Here is a 19,078-nt window from a genome sequence, read left to right on the forward strand (position 1 = left end):
TTGATAGGGTAGATGCAGAGAGGTTATTTCCCCTTTCGGGACAGTCTAAGAGTACAGTGCATAATCTCACAATAAAGGGTTGCCAAGTTAGGATACAGAGGAGGAATTTCTTCTTTCAGAGGGTAATAAATCAGTTCTGAGGAAGGGCCACTCGACACGAAATGTTAACTCTGATTTCTCTCCACAGATGCAGCTAGACCTGGTGAGCGTTTCTAGCAATTTCTGTTTTTATTTGTGTCTGTAATAAATCTGCATTTTTTTACTGCAGGAGCCTATGACTGTGTTGTTAAGCACATTCAAGGTAAGCCAGACAGATTTCTAAATCAGGGTAAGAGAATTAAGAGTTTGGGGCAATAGGCATAAAGTAAAACTGGAAATTGAGAACAGCTATGATCTCATCGATTGGCAAAGACTCAATGGGCCAAATGGACTAATCCTGCTCCTATATCATATGCTCCACATAATAGATACCTCCGATTGTACCATACTGTTGGTGTTAATAAGCAGCATGACACAAGGGGACTCATCCTTGCTGCTCTTCTGAATTATCGGGCATGTTGGCTCAGTGATTAGCACTGCTTACTCTCAGCACCAGGGACCCAGGTTCGATTCCAGCCTCGGGCGACTGTCTGTATGGAATTTGCACATTCTGCATGGGTTTCCTCCGGCTGCTCTGATTTTTTCCCACAGTCCAAAGATGTGCAGGTCAGGTGAATTGGCCATGCTAAATTGCCCATAATGTTAGGTGCATTAGTCAGAGGGAAATGGGTCTGGGTGGGTTACTCTTCAGAGGGTTGGTGTGGACTTGTTGGGCTGAAGGGCCCGTTTCCACACTGTAGGGAATCTAATCTAATCTTGAGCAGAATTAAGGTCCCTCTCTCTCTGACCTGACTCACCTCGCCATGGTGCTGCTGGGGTAGGATCTATTATACAACATTACACAAGAATGAAAATGCGTACGCATAAATAAATATCTTAATCATGAAAAAAAAATTAGTCCTTCTACAAAGTTGACTGAATTACAACATGGCGATGAACCCTTTTGTTAATTAAACCAAACACCCAGAAAAGTTCACCTTGCCTCGTAATCTGTTAAAATATGAGTGACAGAGAACTCTCAAATTCCACTGTTTAAAGAAAATAATATTGAATTGTTTTAACTCTAAAAGTGAACATCAATCAACAACTGTTCACAACTTTAAGCCCCCTTTCTCTTAACTGCTTATTGTCTGTCTCTAACTCTATAACAATATGCTGTTCCAATAAGACACTTATTAAAATTACATCAACTTAATTTCAAAAATACACAGCCACTGACATCTTTGGGGCCTTCCTCCTTCCGGTTAAAGATCTCCCTGGTCGTCTTCTTTATTTTTTACTGTGAATATGTTTCAAATGTACAGGTACCTTTGACAGAGTGTTTTCTCTAATTGCTTGGGTCTATCTTGATGGCAATTGCTCTCTGCAATTTTCAAAATGTCCGCATTTTTAAATCCCCAATATCGGATTGTCTCATTGGTTCGATGTTGGCAAAACAATAAATTCAAACCAGCATGGGTTTTATTGTCCTGGGGCATAATTTAACTGATTGATAAATTCAAATTGTTGTCAAAACAGCAAACAAAACTCAAGTACCCATTTCACAGCCGAATGTTACATATTTTCAATTTGTACACTCCCAGAGTACACTCTGGGACTGCCATCTAGTCATATACACAGGTGCGTGTAAATGCTCAGTTAAGAACAACATTCACTCTCTCTTAAAAGGTACAGTACATGCCTTCAACTTCATAACAACTGCGTGGAGATTAGGATGTGTAAAGGCTGGGGTTTAGCTCTTACCATACTATAAATATTCTTGTGGAACGAAGTGAACTGAAATCCAGAGGCTGCATCAACATTCCATAATCTTATGGTATTATCCGATGAGCAAGTTAGGAAAGACGCAGAGGGCAGGCAAGCTTGACTACTATTTTCCAATTCTGGATAAACCTTAAAAGTTAATTTAAAAAATTAATACAACATTAACACTTCATCCAACAATAGAATACGCAACTTAACGTGCTTAAACTGTGCACACTATATGAACAAACTTAAGCAGCAATCATGGGAGGTTGACTTGATGGAAGTTAACAACCCAACAAGAGAGGGGTGGCATATATGCTTGACCACTCTTTGTTTGAGTTGGGGGAGGGGGGGGGGGGGGAAGGTGTTTGGTGATGGTGGTTGTTGCGGGGGGGAAAACTCTACTTACAATCCCTACTGTGCGGAACAGGCCGTTTCACCATCAAACCCACATCAACCCACCAAAGCGCATCCCACCCAGATCCATGTCCGCACCCTCTCCCTGTAACCCTGCACTTTCCAGGGAAATCCACGTAGTCTGCACATCTTTGGACTGTGGAAGGAAATAGGAATGCCCAGAGGAAACCCCCACACAGACAAAGGGAGAAGTGCAAAGGCCGCACAGACAAATAGTCATCAGAGGGTGGAATCGGGTCCCTGGTGCAACGAGACTGCAGTGCTAACCACTGAGCTACCATGCCGCAAAACGAACTTGCACATGGTTTCAAAATGTGATCTTTCTTCCTCAAGCAAAATTATATTTGGACATTTCAAATTGGTTGGCAGTACTGAAGGACAAAAAATCATCACATTGAGTCCTGCCACTTTCCGAAATATGGATCCAAATATCTGGGAGTCTCTCTCACATGCTCTTCAAATTTATGTAAAATTGTGTGGACCACTGATAAAAGCAGCAGCCTCAACTAAAAGCCAGGGAGAAACGGATTAGAAACTCTCACCACTTAGTAAAGGCTACAACAATTAATTATGCAATAATCTCAAGGAGTTTGAAGTCCTTCCTCTGTTTTTTTAGATGATACTTAGGATGATTTCAGAAGGGCACTTGAAGTAAACTTGCAGGCCTACAGGTTTAGAATTGGAGAGTATGACTGACAGCCAGCATGGGTTCCATGAGCCGAACAACCTCCTCCCTTCATATCACGACTCTGCAATACAGGCTCTTCAGGTTAGTCGTATGACTGCTTTGGGGGCAGCACTACTGCTTCACAGCAACAGGGACCAGTGTTCAATTCCATCCTCAGACACCTGTCTGTGTGGAGTTCACACATTCTCCTCATGTCTGCATGGGTTTCTGCCGGATGCTCAGTTTACCTCCCATAGTCCATTGATATGCAAGTTAGGTGGATTGGTCATTCTAAATTACCCAATGGATTAGAGTGGAAAAACACAGCAGTTCAGACAGCATCCAAGGAGCAGGAAAATCAACATGTCGGGCAAAAGCCCTTCATCAGGAATACAAGGCAAAGTGCCTGAAGAGTGGACTCTGCCTTATATTCCTGATGAAGGGCTTTTGCCCGAAACGTGATTTTCCTGCTCCTCGGATGCTGCCTGAAGTGCTGTGCTTTTCCAGCACCACTCTCATCCAGAATCTGGTTTCCAGCATCTGCAGACATTGTTTTTACCTCGTAAATTACCCAATGTTCAGGAATGTGTAGGCTAGAGGCATTAGCTATGGGAAATGCAGGATATTAGGGAGAGGGTAGGGGATGGGTCTGAGTGGGATACTCTGTGGAAGGTCAGTGTGGACCCGTTGGGCCAAATGTCTTGTTTTCACATTTTTGGGATTCGATGGATTCTGTGTTCCACAGTGCATGCAATCCCCCAGCTTTAAACCAGACGTCCTATAAGTAGATGCCCACATTTAACTAAAGGCCAAATTCAAGCACATATAGGATTAAGATCATCCTGTATGGTTGTAAACTTGACAGCTGGCAGCAAGATTGAGAGCATGCAGCCCAGGATGACCGACAGAGAGAACGAGAGAGGCAGCCTCAGGCAGTGGTAGTAGCAGGAATAGGCAATCTGAGGCTGCAAGAGCAGGCCATCTGGGGCAGGGGTGGTGTGAGGTTTAGCCCGGAGCAGGGAAGGTCAAGCCCTGTGAGGAGTGATAGCCCAGCAGGGCCAGGTATTTATGGACTGCGGTGTTGACATGCTTTCCTTTTGTTGGGCAGGGGATCCCTTTTCTGCAAACTCAAACTGTACAGAAAAATAATTTTAACAAGTGCTCCAAAAATTGTCTTCGCATTTTTTTTGTTCATAGTTTTCAAAAATCTTACAATCGGATGTACTTCTTTAAAGCATTTTTTTTGGTTGAAACGTTGGGACACTGATTTGCACAGCTGAGATAGTGACTTGCAAGAGTCGAAACTGAGCAGCTAATTTATCAGCTCTGTACAAAATCCAAAGTATTGGCAATATTTTTAATTAACCATTTTAATTGCACAAGAATGAGCAAATCATTTGATATATAATTCTCATTTTAAAACAAAAAAAGTGTTAACATACCTCTACGCTCCACACACTGGAACTATGATACAATGCAGAGTAAACCTTCCCAAATTTCTGAACGTCTTTTGTGTCCCAGACATACAGGCTATGGTCACTATATACACATGACAACCACCGATTGGAAGGGTCAAAGGCCACAGCAATAGTGTCAGGATACAGGGCATCTGTCTTCTTACAGACTAAATGGCTGAGGATACAATCATATTAGAAGTCATTCAGTTTACTTCTTACAGCCAAGCTCCAAGACATTGATAATTTTTTTTAAAAAAATTCATTCACAGGATGAGTACGTCACCAGCTAGGTAGCATTTACCCATCCCTAATTGCCCAGAGGTCAGTTAAGAGTCATCCACATTGTTATGAGTCGGGAGTCATTGGTAGGCAAGATATGGTTAGGATGTCAGTTTCCTTTTCTAAAAAGGACATTAGTGAACCAGATGGGTTTTCAGACAACCGACAATGGATTCACGGTCATCATTCGATTCTCAATTCCAGATATTTATTGAATTCAAATTCCACCATCTGCTGTGGCGGGGTTCAAACCTGGGTCCCCAGAATGTTATCTGGGTCTCTGAATTAACATTCCAGCGATAACACCACTCGGGTATTGCCTCATGGTATTATTGATAATACCATCGAGAATAAAAAGTAACTGCAGAAATAATTTTCTTTTTACCTTGGCTCAATTCCAGCAGCCACATCCACACCGAGATAGTGAGGTTTGGGCAGATTGGTGACAAACTGGAGGTTAACAGGGTTAAATAACTTCAACGTTCCATTGGCACAGCCACAAAAAATGAAGTCTTCAGTCGCAGAAATGCAGTTCGCTGCTGAAGTCTCAAAGCAAAAAAAAAATAGAAAACGATACTTTAAAATATTTTTAAAAACATGGCATTGTTCTGCATTCAGTCTACACTAAAAATCAAAAATTAGGCATCCATTTAGTTAACACCAACAGAAATACAACAGTACCTTCAAATCCAACCACTTATCAAGTAGCCTTTTCCCATTGAACTGGCAGAGAAGGCCAGAGCTGGTAATACAGAAGATGCTTCCTGCCATCTTGCCTTTACCACATGCCACTCCAGAGAAAATGTTGTTGTGCAACTCACCCAGCAATGCAGACCTTCCTATTAAGGGAACAGTAATATTTGCCTAGATTTGGGAAAACAGATATTTGGTTTAGAAATGAGCAGTGTGGTGAAAAATTACTCAAGGAAACTGTTAAGCTCTCAAAATGGACTACTCTGATGATGCTTTACTGAAGAAACATGTTATTCAAGAAAGTCAATTTACTTCCTGTTACTCAAAACAAAAAGGACTTGTTTTCTTTCTTCCTTGGTTATATTTGACTCAAAAACTTGTAGAGGCAATGTGTTAAGAAAATAAAGCAAATGCCAATTTTTATTTTCCAAAATGCATTGGCGTCTGGTGCAGGATTTGCTTAAATTTGCATGATTTAGTTGTACATTGTAAGCAAGTTTTAAACTATGCTTTTTTATAAGTTACAACTTCAATATGTGAGGCTCAAGACACAAACAGACGAGTTAAAAAATTTACAGTTGTAAGAATCGGATCATTCCAAGCTTCAGCGAACCAAAAAATCCACAGGACTCTCAACTTCCCATGGATAAACCCTTCATCAGTTTCTAACAAATTATTATCTTGGATGATGAGATTGGCATGAGTATTTAGGATGACCGACTAATTAACAACAAGTCAGATGGTGGGGTGGGGGGTGTTTGGCACAGAGAGATTGAATATGCAATCAAATTTCAAAGAGTGCAAGAATAATAAGGAGTTATAGTGGAGGAATTTAACTGTACATATTAACTGGGATAGTTTTAGTGTGCAAAGTAGGAAGAAAGGAACAAATTTCTTAAATTGTATCCAGAAGAATTTTTTTTTAGCAGTACAGTTAGACTATGCTTTATCCTGCTCCTCGGATGCTGCCTGACCTGCTGCACTTTTCCAGCACCACTTTAACCCAGACTCTGATCTCCAGCATCTGCAGTCCTCACTTTTGCCTATCCACTCATTCTACTCTCATGGTCACATCCCCACAAAAATATTAGAAGATTTGTCAACACGACTTCCATTTAGTGAATCTATGCTGATGAGGACAGATTGCATCACTACTTTCCAAATGCTCAGTTATTACATCTTTAATGATTCACTCCAGCATATTCCCCACCACCGATATCAGGCTAACTAGCCTATAATTCCCACTTTCCTGTCTCCACCCTTTTAAAAAAAAGTCCACTGGAACTCTTCCAGAGTTTACAGAATACTGAAAAATGATCATTAATGCATCCACTATTTCTAGGGCCACTTCCTTAAGTATTCTGGGATGCAGACAATCAGGCTCTGGGGATGTATTGGGTTTTAATCCCATCAATTTCCCCAATACCATTTCCTGACTAATAAGGATTTCCTTCAGTTCCTCATTCATGCTTGACCCTCTGTCCCCTAGCATTTCCTGAAGATTATTTGTGTCCTCCTTACTGAAGACAAATCCAAAGTATTTGTTCAACTGGACAGCTAACTCTTTGTTGCCCATTACGAACTCCTCTGATTTTAACTGCAAGGGACCTACATTTGTCTTCATCACTCTTTTACTCTTCACATATCTGTAGAAGGTTTTATAAACAGTTTTAAAAGTGAAATGCAAGAGGTTTTGACAGAACTCAAGGCAAAAAAAAACCTTTTTATCCAAACTGTGGTGAGAGTCTAGAATGCACTGTATGGTAGTTGACAAGGGATGCTTCACAATTTTAAAAAAAGTACTTAGATGAACATTTGACGTGTCATAACAGTCAAGGCTTTGGGCCTAGTGCTAGAAAGTGGGACTAGTGCAGAGAATAGTACATTTTTGACAGTGCAGATCAACTGACCGAAGAGTCTCTTCTGATCTGTGAGATTCTATGATATCTGACTGAATCAAGGAATAACCAAGAATTTTCCACCTGAACACACTTGATGTGGTCTACATGGACTTTAGAGAGGCTTCTGGTAAGACCTCTGGTGGCAGGATGGCCAAGAAAATATGACATACTGGCGAATAGGCAAAGGGTGATTTCTGTTACTAGAAGTCTGTTTAAATAGGGACGCTTCAGGACTGGGTGCTCCCTTGCTGATAATGGTAAACATTAACAAATTGGACTTAAATATCAGAGATACAAAGAAGAAGTTTGCAGATGACAAAAATTGAAAGAACGGTAAACATTGAAGATAGCTGCGGGCTATAGGAGGGTAGCAACAGATAGTCAGCTGGCAGAGCAGTGACACATGGTATTCATCAGAGCGAGAGTGAGCACCAAGCCCTAGGGGAGGACTAAGAAGGCAAAGGATATGCTCAATGATAGGACTGCAAAGTACTTAAGGTCAGGGAGACTTTGTTGTGCACATCTACAAATCCTTGAAGGGCAGGTGGATAAGATGGTATATGGGATAGTTGCCTTTATTAGCAGGAGGCACAGAATGCAAAAATTAAGATGATATGCTGGAGCTACATAAAACATTGGTTAGAACACAGTTGGAGTAGGAGTGTAGTTCTGGGCAACACATAATAGGAAGGATGCGATTATACCAGAGACAGTACAGGGGAAATTTATTACAATGCTGCCTGGGCTGGAGGATAAGATACATGAGGAAAGACTGGATAGGAACATAGGAAGAAGTGTGGACCATTCAGCCCCTCAAGCCAGTCTGCCATTCTGTGAAATCAATGGTAATCTGTGGTCCAACCCAAAACTCTGTCTACATTTGATAAATCTTTCTTAATCTGTCTTAGATTTAAACTAACAACCATTCCAGCATCAACAGCTATATGTGGAAGTATATTCCAAACATCTACCATCCTGTGTGTCAAAGTGCTTCTTAATATCTCTCCTGAATGGTCTGGCCCTGATTCTCAGACTGTGCTCCCTACTTCTAGAATCCCCACCCAGTGGAAACAGTTATCATTATTGACTCTGTCTTCTCCTATTACTATATCGAAGATTGCGATTGAATCATCCCATAACTTTCTAAATTCTACAGAAAGGTCTCATTTGTATAATCAGCCATCAGAACTTAACCTCTGTTGTCCTAGTAGCATTCTTATAAACCTATGTTGTACTTCCTCCAAACGCCCAAAATATCCTTCCTAAGGTGAAGTGCCCAGATCACCTCAGGGTACTCCAAGTCTGATCCAGTCAGAAATTTGTACAGCCTGAGGTTGTTTTCGTTAGAGCAGTGAAGATTGAGGAAGACCTGATAGAGGTACAAGAGATTATGATGGGCATAGATAGAAATCAGATGTTCCTATCCACCCTATCAGTAGACAGATCAGTTTGCAGGAGCACAGATTTAAGGTAGAAGGCTAAGACAACAGAATGATGGAGAATTATTCACTTAGAGGATGGAGAGATTCTGGAACTCACTGTTTGAAAAGGTGGTTGAGTTAGAAACTCTTGTAATATTTATGCAGTATTTAGATATTCAGCTTCATTGCCATAGCCTCCAAGGCTCTGAGCCAAGAACGTAACAAAAAGGATCAATACAGTAAAATCCCTGTTGACCTATGATGTGACAGGCTGAATAGCTTCCTTCTCTACCATAAATGTCCATGAGTACCTTGTGATTATTTCTCATCTTAAATTGCTGTATTAATCTCAAAAGGAAACTTATTTTCTTGCACCAATACAATTGGTCCTAGATTGAAGCATTCATTCCTGTCAAACCATTTTGAACTAAGCTTGAAATAATTATTTCTGACACAGGAAGAATGTACGTACCTTGCAGGCTTTGGATTCATTTAAATACCAAAACTTGACATGCCTGTTGCCGGTTGTAACAAAGAAACTGCTGTCTTCAGAGAAGGAAACAGCTGTAACTTTACTGGAAACTTTATTAGATGCCACAATGGAGTTTTTCTGTCAAAACAAGTACAAGTACATTTCTGCGAGCATCATGTTATGATCTCAGCTGATGTTATTGCTGGACAAATCAGATCCCAGACTGAAACCTAGATTACAGTTTCTTTTAACAAAATAAAAAAGGTATCTCACAAACAGAAGGACAATGCTGCAGATTTTGTCTTAACATTAAATAGAAGTGCATTAGCAAGATGAAAACATAAAACAGAATAAATCAATCTCTCTGTACCACAAATTCAAAAGAATTTTTAAACAAACAGTAAAATATAAAATGACCCAACCACAAAACACTTGTTTATAAATTCAGAAAACCTACACCCTTAGAGCAGTATAAAGATCGAGGAATGAATGTAATTCTCACACATTAGGCTCTGCCACTTCACTGTAGCAGAGCAGTACAATGCTCCAGAGGGACTAGGTAGAGGAAACGTTTTACATAGGCAAGGTAATTCATAAAATAAGGAAAACATCAGCAACAAAAGTATTTTGGTAGCTGCAGACTTGCATTGTTACTATTATTATTCAATAATATATTGTCTTTCATAAATGGCACATAACTATGTTTGGAATTCTAGAAGTTAACAGGCATGTGGATCTCCATATTTTCTCTGTGGTTTAAACTTTATGGTGTGAACTTCTGACACACCTTGTGCCCATGTTTAATTACATTTGGCACAGAATGCAAAAGTCAAAAATGCACCACAGTCTATGTTTGAACTCTTACCTTCCAATCCCAAACATTCACAAGTTTATCATGCTGGTAGCCCACCGATACAATATACTTCAGGTTGGGAGAAAAAGATACACATGACACTCCATACTTGTGGCACTGTAATTCAGCCACTTGCACTTTGTCAGACACATCCCAGACACGCACAGCAGGCATATGTCCACTCTATTTAAAAAAAAAAGACATACGTAAAACATACAGCAGGAAATCAACAAAATTTATTTCAGAACTCTAACCACACAGTGCATAGAACTGTACAGCACAGTAACCGGCCCTTTGGTCCACAACGTCGTGCTGAACATGACGCCAAACTAAACCAACCCCTTCTGCCTGACTTGGTCCTTATCCCTCCATTCCTCAAATATTCATGTGCTTATCTAGAAGTTCCTTAAACACCCCTATTGTATCTGGCTCCACCATCACCCCTGGCAGCACATTTCACACTCCTAACACACTCTGCATAGGAAATTTGCCCCTCACATCTCCGATGAACTTTCCCTCTCACACCTTAAATGCATGCCCTCATTTTACACATTTCAATTCTGGAGAAAAGAATTCGGACTGTCAACCATATGTATATCGTAATTTTATAGACTTCTATTAAGTCTCTCCTTAGCCTCTGCCACTCCAGAGAAGACAGCCCAAACTTTTCTAGCCTCTCCTTATAGCTCACAGTTTCTGTTTTCAGAGGGTAACTAAAGAAGAAGTACTTGCAGAACACAACGTTGTGGTTCGCCATTCCCAGAAACAGCGATCTTCTGCGGGACACACGCAGAACACAAGAAACTGTCTTTCACGGGCCTTTTTTGTACACATCATTCAGATTATAAAAACTGCTGCACCTGTTCTTCTGAGAGAGACGGCGTGGTCAAGTCCCATGGTTAGGGTCAGAATCATGCTGCCCCTCTCAAACGTTTTTAATTTAATACATTTGATTTAATCAATTTGATGACTTTCTTCTAAATTTGAATTTTATTAATTTTACTACAACAAATTGGTGCTACGAGCAGGGTCCTGTTCACGGAGACCCGGGAAGGTTGGCCACCCCTGGGGAGTCGGGGCAGGATATCGGACAAAAGTAGGTAAAACTACAGAAGTTGTTGATCTGGTAAGAGTGAATGAGAGTGTTTGTTGTGTGGCCTCTGAGTTGAGTCATGCTCAGATGCCAGTTTGATTACCTCAGGCAGGAACAATGGCCTAGATTAAATAAGCGGGATACGGGGAAACGATCACTCCCTAAAATAGGTATCGCTGGACTCAGATATGAACAATTCTGGGCAAGACATGGCCAGTGGGAAAACACTCAGCAGTCATGGCAGGTGAGGAAACGCGATCGACTGACAGAGGATCTGAGAGTATAAACCTATCATTGTTACGGCAAGACAGGGAGATCAATGGGACTCCCGGGGTCTCATTAACCAATATATGTTAGACAGACATTCACTCATTAGATAGATAAGAAAGAGTGACTGGGATCCGTCTCAGACCTTAGAACAACAGTGAAATTGGCTGATGGGCGAAAAGAAAGATAAGACCAAGAAAACAGATGTTCTTTTGGTCCATCGATTGGCTGGCCTCATAGGTCAGACGTTGGAATCCACAAAGAAATGGACCAAGGAAAAACAAATACTTCAATCACGACTAAGGGAACTGGGAAAAAAAAAATCAGTTCCTGGAGGATAGTCAGTGGAGCCCGTTGCCACTTTATAATACCCAGGAGATCCTGGTCACATTGCCTGAACCGTCAGATGACTCTCCTGAGGAAATTAACTCGGAGTGGGGAAGGAGCTAATGCGAATACAAAATATAAGCCATTTACACCAGGTGAATTGCAGCAGATCTTAGCTTCCCTGGATTGCTTACAGCCTCGCAGTCATAATGCAAAGTTTTGGGCAGAATTAGATACCATCTGGGTGGGCCACCGACCACATTTAAAGGAACCAACTGGTCCAGGCTGCATGTCCTCCGGACAAGTGGCATCTAATATCTAACATAGCCGATGCCGCATAGCAACAAAGTCAAGATTATAGGAGAGGCACCCCCATTAAAGGAGATATAGAAGATCAGCAGGAGCTCTCCAGCAGATTTAAGGCCGAAATACAGCATGTTTTGGAGCAAGACGACTCCTATACAAAACAAAAGGGGAGTTACTGTCAGCACCGGGACTGGAATTACCAGATGTTACTAAAAACTTCTACATTTACTACAACGAAGAGGGAAGTTTTTACTTGGCAGTAGCAACCCAGCTCCATGGCAAAAAACAGCGACCTATAGGGTACTAATTTATTGCTGAAAGACCTGTCGTGAATGGCTTGCCCAGATGTATAGCTGCTTTAGACTGTGCCGTGTGGGCTGTGAGGTCAGTCAGCCTGGGTATATAGTCAGGGAATATAGTCTTGCATACCAGACATCCTCATAGAAATGTTAAATATGGGAAAATTACACGGTTTCTAACACGAGAAAGGCAAAATGGGAGGCTGTTCTTTTGCCACCAACGAAATCCATTACTGTTGTACGAGATACCTGGGAAAACCCAGCGAAATGCCGGTGCATTGGTGGTTCAGTGGTAGAATTCTCGCCTGCCACGCGGGAGGCCCGGGTTCGATTCCCAGCCAATGCATTGCCGCTCCCTTTGTTTGTGGCTATTACGGAGACATGATGAAGTAGAGGAAAATAGGATAAAGGACGTATTCATAGAGGCACCAGATGAGACCCTGTTTGTGGATGGCTCACGGAAATATGTAGACGGTTTGCCACAACGAGATGGGCAGTAGTGAACGTGGAACTACGAGTTGCCTGAGCAGGGAGAATAGAGGGAGGCCTGTCAGCCTAGGTGACTGAGTTAGTGGCCCTTACTCATGCCTTCACAGAGGAGAGAGAGTGAAGAGGGTTAACATTTACGCTGATAGTAGATATGCATTTGGGATTGTCCACAATTACATGACTGTTTGGGGAAAATGTGGATTTGTCACCACGGGGGGACGGACGGGGAGGGGGGACCCCTGTCAAGCATGGGCAGATACTAAAGACTATCCTGGAGGCCAGTGAGTTCCCATCGGAGGCTGAAGTGTTGAAGGTCAAGGCCCACCAGAGGGAACCAGATAGGTCCCATTTAAATCTTGCTCCTCTCACCTCAAACCTATGTCCTCTAGTCTGGACTCCCACACCCAGGGAAGAGATCTTTGTCTATTTACCTTATCCATGCCCCTCATGATTTTATAAGCCTCTATACAGTCACCCCTCGGCCTCAAACTGCAGTGAAAACAGCCCCAACCTATTCAGCCTCTCCCCATAGCTCAAACCCTCCAATGATAGCAACATCTTTGTTAATCTTATCTGGATTTAAACTCCATTCGCCATAACTCCGCTCATATCTGCAACTGATCTATATCCTGCTGTAACCATTGACACCTTCTATACTAGCCACAAATCCTCCGATCTTTGTATCACCTGCAAACTTACTGACCCACCCATTACATTATATATGTGTCCCCCAATATGTGGATCCCTGCAGAACATTACTAGTCACTGACCTCCAGCCTGAAAAACACCCTTCCACCCCTTCTCTTTGCCCTCTGTGGACAAGCTAATTCTGAATCAAAGCTGCCAAGTCACCTTAATCTTCTGGCTAAACATACCATGAGGGAAACTTGTTGAAAATCCACGTAGACAACATCTACTGCTCTACCCTCATCGACCACCTTTGACACCTCAAAATATTAAATCACGTTAATAAGACATTACTTGCCCCACACAGAGTCATGCTGACATTCCCTAATTTGGCCATGTTCTTCCAAATGCATGTAAATCCTCTCCCTAAGAATTCTCTACAATAGTGTCCCATCCACCAATGTGAAACTCACCAGTCTATAGTTTCCTGCATTATCTCGAATTCCCTTCTTGAACAGAGGAACATAAGCTACTTGCCAGTCCTCCATGACCTCATTAGTGGCTAGCAAGGATACAAAGAACTTGGTCAAGGGCTCAGCAATCTCCTGTCTTGCCTCTCCCCATAACCTGGGGTAGATACCATTGGGTTCCATTACCCACCTTAATGCTCTTCAGGAGACCCAACACCATTTCTTTCTTGATTTCAAACTACCCTAGCCTATTAGCATGCTCCACTCTAATCTCGCTATCCTCCATATCCTTCTCCAGGGTGAACACTGATGCAAAAATACTCATTCAGGATTTCACGTACATGTTTGCCTCAAACACAAGTTCCCTCCTTTATTCATGAGTGGTCATACCTTCGCCTTAGTTATCCTCTGGTTTTTAAATGTATCTGTAGAATGCCTTGGGATATTCTTAAATCCTACTTGCTTAAACGCCTAATTGCCTAATTCAGTTCTTTCCTGCTTTACTTATATTGCTCATGGGCTTTGTCTGATTTTAGCTTCCTAAACCATGCATATGTTTTTCTTCCCTTTTTGACTAAATTCACAAGCTCCCTCATTATCCAAGAGTCCCTTATTTTGCCATCCATGTCCTTCTTCCCTACTGAAGCATGCCTGTCCTCAACTCTCATATTGGTACCTTCCCACAAGGTCCTGACTTATCCTTATACATCACCTTCTTAAAACTTAAGGAGTTGTGATCACTTTTTTCAAAATGCCCTGCAACTGAAAAGTCAGTCACCAGCCATCATAAGGTCCAGTATGGCCCCTCCTCTAATTGGACCATCTGCATAATGTTTCAAGTAAGCCTCTTGCTCTAAGGAGTCCCAGTCAATACTGGGAAAGTTAAAGTCACCCACTATGACAACTTTGTTGTTATTCCATTTTTCCATATTCTGCCTACATATTTGTTTCTCAAAGTCTCAGTGGTTGTTGAAGGGTTGATAGTATAATCCTATCAGGAGTGACTGCACCTATTTTATTTTTGATCTCTACCCATATGGCCTCAGTGGATAAACCCTCCATTACGATCTCTCTGACTGATGTGACATTCTCCGATTAGAAATACAACTCCTCCTCCTTTAACCTTTCTCTCTTGCCTAAAACAACAAAGCCTTGGAAAGTTGAGCAGCGAAACCTGTCCCTCTCTCAACCAAATCTCTGTAATGGCTGCAACATCATAGTTCCATGTACTGATCAAGGCTCTAAGCTCATCTGCCTTACTCCTTTGCATTGAAATAAGCACACTTCAGCACATTAGTACCATTATGTTGTTTTACCCATCTCTGTCCATCCTTCCTTTCTGACTTACTGGTCCTAACATCTATCTTCCCCTCGATTCCTCCACTTGCTGACCTGCTGCTTTGGTCACCACTCCCGCTCCAGAATAGCACTAGCGAACCTCCCTGTGAAGATATTATTTCCTCTTCAGTTTAGATGCAACCCGTGCCTCTCATACAGGTCACCACTGCCACAGAACAATGCACCACAGAAATAGGCCCATCAGCCCTCCTAGCCTGTGTTGACACATTTTGCTCTTCCATATTAAAACTGCCTTCACTAATAGGATCTGTATCCCTCTATTTCCTTCTTATCCATGTATGCATTTAGATGCTTCTTGAACGCTGCTGTTGTCTCTGTTTCCACCATCTCCTCTGGCAGTGCAGGAAAGGTCCGAGTTATCCAAGAACCTGAAACTCCTGTACCAACTCTTTAGCCATGCATTCATCTGTCCTATCTTTTTATTCCTTGCTTCACTAGCACATGGCACTGGTAATAACCCAGAGAATACTAACCATGAGGTCCTGCTTTTCAGCCTCTTTCCTAACTCCCTGTACCGACGCATCAGAACCTCATCCCTCTTTCTACCCATGTCATTGGTACCAAATGTGCATAATGATCTCTGGCGGCTCACCTTGCCCCTTATGAATTTCATCCAACCACTCAGATGTCCTAGATGCTGGCACCAGGGAGGTAACACATCAGCAGCACAAAAATGCCCATCTGTGCCCCTAATTAATGAGCTTCCTACCAGGGAGTTTATGTTGCAGCTGTATAGGGTGCTGGTGAAGCCACACCTGGAGTACGATGTGCAGTTTTGGTCTCCTTACTTGAGAAAGGATGTACTGATACCGGAGGGGTGCAGAGAAAGTTAATTAGGTTGAATCCAGAGTTGAGGGGACTGGCTTATAAGGAGAGACCTAATGGACTAGGATTATATTCACTGGAATTAAGAAAGAATGAGGGGGGATCTTATAGAAACATAAAATTATGAAGGGAATAGATAGGATAGAAATAGAGGGGATGTTTCCACTGGTGGGTAGAAGTAGGACAAGAGGCATAGCCTCAAAATTAGGGGGAGTAGATTTACAACTGAATCAAGAAGGACCTTCTTCACCCAGAGGGTTGTGAATCTATGGAATTTCCTATCCAGTAAAGTAGTTGAGGCTTCCTCAGTAAATGTTTTTAAAGCTAAGATAGATTCTTTTTTGAACAGTAAAGGAATGAAGGGTTACGGTGAGAGGATGGGTAAGTGGAGTTGAGGCCATGAAAAGATCAGCTATGACCATATCGAGTGGTGGAGCAGGCTCAAGGGGCCAGATGGCCTACTCCTGCTCTTAGTTCTTACGTTCAATATTGCTCACTTGGATCTTGCCTGACTCTGGTCTACAGTAGAGCCAGTTGTGGTGCCACAGGCCTGGCTGCTACTGTTATACTCCCTTGAGAGGTTACCAGCCTCCATCAACAGTTTTACTTGTTAGAGTGGGGAATAGCCACAGTAGACTCCTGCACTATCTGCCTGCCTCTCCAGGCAGTCACCTGTCTACCTGACCGAATTGGAGGTGTGACCACCTCCTTGTAACTGGTGTCTATCCCACTCTCTGCTCCCTGTGTGCTCCTCATCAGAAGAATTAGAAGTTCCCAAACTTATACCATTTTATTTCAATGTGGGTCTTTCAATTAAGGCTGAAGAGGAACTCCTTCTCAACATTGGGATTCTTTGGACTTCTCTACTTGAGTGTTGTGAATGCTGAATTATTAAAATTGATAGTTTTGAAAGCCTGTAAACAGATAGAGCTGTGAGGGAGCCAATGGCTGTGGGGAACATGCACAAAAGCACAGTTGAGACCAAGATCATATCAAACGCTTCCCTCCCCCCCCCCCACCTTATTCATTCACAGGATGTGTGCATCACTGACTATTGCTCATCTCACAAGTTATGTCAACCACATTGTTGTGGGTGTTGAATCACATGCAGGCCAGACAGGTAAGGATGGCAGTTTCGCTCCCTGAAGAACATTATTGAACCAGATGGGTTTTTCTAACAATCGACAATGGATTCAAGGTCATCATCAGACCACTTAATTTTATTGAATTCAAATTCCATCATTTGAACAAAAGATCCCCAGAATGTTACCAGGGTCTCCAGGCTAATAGTTCAGTGATAATACCAATAGCCCATTGCCTCCCTTTAAACTGGAAAATTGCAAACTACACATGTGGTCATTTTACAAATGTACTCACCTCCCCAGTAACAAGGTATTTTCCATCAGGTGAGAATGCCAAAGCACTGACTGCTTTCCTAAATCAAAAGAAAATTAGGTCAATAATGGACTTGAAGCATCATTAGCAATCAAATTGGAATTTTCAAACAATATTGGTGGATTTGATTTAGGTTTATGTGGTCTAAATAGGGAAAAAAAAAAACTTTCTATTTAGGTATATCTAGCAACATAGAACTCTTGAAATGACAAACTTCAAACGCTGTGATGCACAACATTAAATAACTAGTGTGTAACTTCTGTGGAGTTCATCATGATAAAATTTCTTATTATAATGACAATATTTTGGTATTTTATTGGAGTTAGTTTCCATTACTGCATAAATAACACACTTTTTTATTGACAAATCACAAATGTTATGCTGTGATTTAGAGGGGAACCCATTGACAGCAAGTCTCAAACTAGTTCAGAACACACGACCAAATAAAATAATGCACTGAATAGAAAACCAAATAGCAAGCTTTCTAAAAAAAAAAGTTGGATAGAAATATCTTGAAAGGCAAAAACATAAAATCGACCCAAGTTCATCATAATAACTGGACTTACAAGTCCATGCACTACGTTCCCCAACAACCAAAAATGATAACTCTCATGAAGACAAAAAGGGGATGTGGAAAACAACATTATGGAAATTAAATATAGTGATAATTCAATGACCATGACATAACATTATACATCCCTAGACTTAAGTATCTCCCATTAGAAAACAGGGCTACAGTCAGGGATGAACCAAACATCACTAAAATTCCACTTTCCACTCTTCAAGTATTTCTACATTCAAACAATGACTTGAACAACAGTGTTGTGTTGGTGTTTTTGATTGCATCATACTAAATACTGTTTTCATTCTCCCTTACCTGGAGGCATTGAGAATGTGAGTCTGCTTATTTTTTTTGGGGTTACATAACACCACCACACACCTTTTAGGAGAAAAGCAAACAAAACATTATTTGCACAAATATAATTACACAAAAAGACAAAGTAATGCAGATTAGTATTATAAATTACAAATATACTCAAGGTTAGTCATTTACATAAGACTATCTAGAATAGGTTTAGAGAATATATTTAGAGGCTCAGGACAACTTTAGATCAAAGTACAACATTATTAAGTAAATGGGAAAACAAGCAGTCATGCCATTTCTAGTGTCTCAATCTTTTCTTGGTCAGTTACAATATGTTGGCTTACTTTTAAATAAAAGGTTGTGTGGTTTGATTTTTCACTAAAACAAAATCATGAGTAAAACTATTTAACTTTAGATGGCTACCTCCACACTCAGTTATTAAATGGAGTAAAATAGCTATAACCATATAGAATCCTCGATTCATGATCAAAACTGGCCATATCCCACAAGCACAAGAGCAGACTTAATAAGAAGTGTCATTATTATAGGTTTTTGCAAAAAACAAAAGGTGTCAGATTGTCTGGATTGCTTTTTACTGACATTGAAAGATCAAATGCAGAGATTTTACAACTTCTGGGCAGATATGACAATATTCACATTGAAAATAAACAACATACAATGCATGGCAACAACATAAATACATATAGAGTAACAATACATTGCATGTTTATTTTCAATTCATTGTTGAGAT

The 19,078-nt window shown here is 41.2% G+C and overlaps 1 protein-coding gene and 1 non-coding gene across 3 annotated transcripts in view; one reads left to right on the plus strand and one right to left on the minus strand.

Annotated features, from left to right (window-relative positions):
- Positions 1 to 19,078, minus strand: part of LOC122542905 (WD repeat-containing protein 62-like) — a 172,988-nt gene that overhangs the window by 117,474 nt on the left and 36,436 nt on the right. For both annotated transcript variants that reach the window (XM_043681047.1, XM_043681046.1), the window contains exons 3-10: positions 18,340 to 18,402; positions 17,445 to 17,502; positions 10,018 to 10,188; positions 9,153 to 9,290; positions 5,347 to 5,529; positions 5,051 to 5,211; positions 4,372 to 4,561; positions 1,843 to 1,992 (exon numbers count right to left, since the gene is read on the minus strand). In XM_043681047.1, the coding sequence (XP_043536982.1) occupies positions 1,843 to 1,992; positions 4,372 to 4,561; positions 5,051 to 5,211; positions 5,347 to 5,529; positions 9,153 to 9,290; positions 10,018 to 10,188; positions 17,445 to 17,502; positions 18,340 to 18,402 (1,114 nt within the window). The remainder of the gene's footprint in view (positions 1 to 1,842; positions 1,993 to 4,371; positions 4,562 to 5,050; positions 5,212 to 5,346; positions 5,530 to 9,152; positions 9,291 to 10,017; positions 10,189 to 17,444; positions 17,503 to 18,339; positions 18,403 to 19,078) is intronic.
- On the plus strand, positions 12,573 to 12,643 carry trnag-gcc. The gene has a single exon. It is a non-coding gene; the product is annotated as a tRNA-Gly (tRNA).

Source organism: Chiloscyllium plagiosum, chromosome 41, assembly GCF_004010195.1.
Source record: "Chiloscyllium plagiosum isolate BGI_BamShark_2017 chromosome 41, ASM401019v2, whole genome shotgun sequence".
Classification (NCBI taxonomy): Eukaryota; Metazoa; Chordata; class Chondrichthyes; order Orectolobiformes; family Hemiscylliidae; genus Chiloscyllium; species Chiloscyllium plagiosum.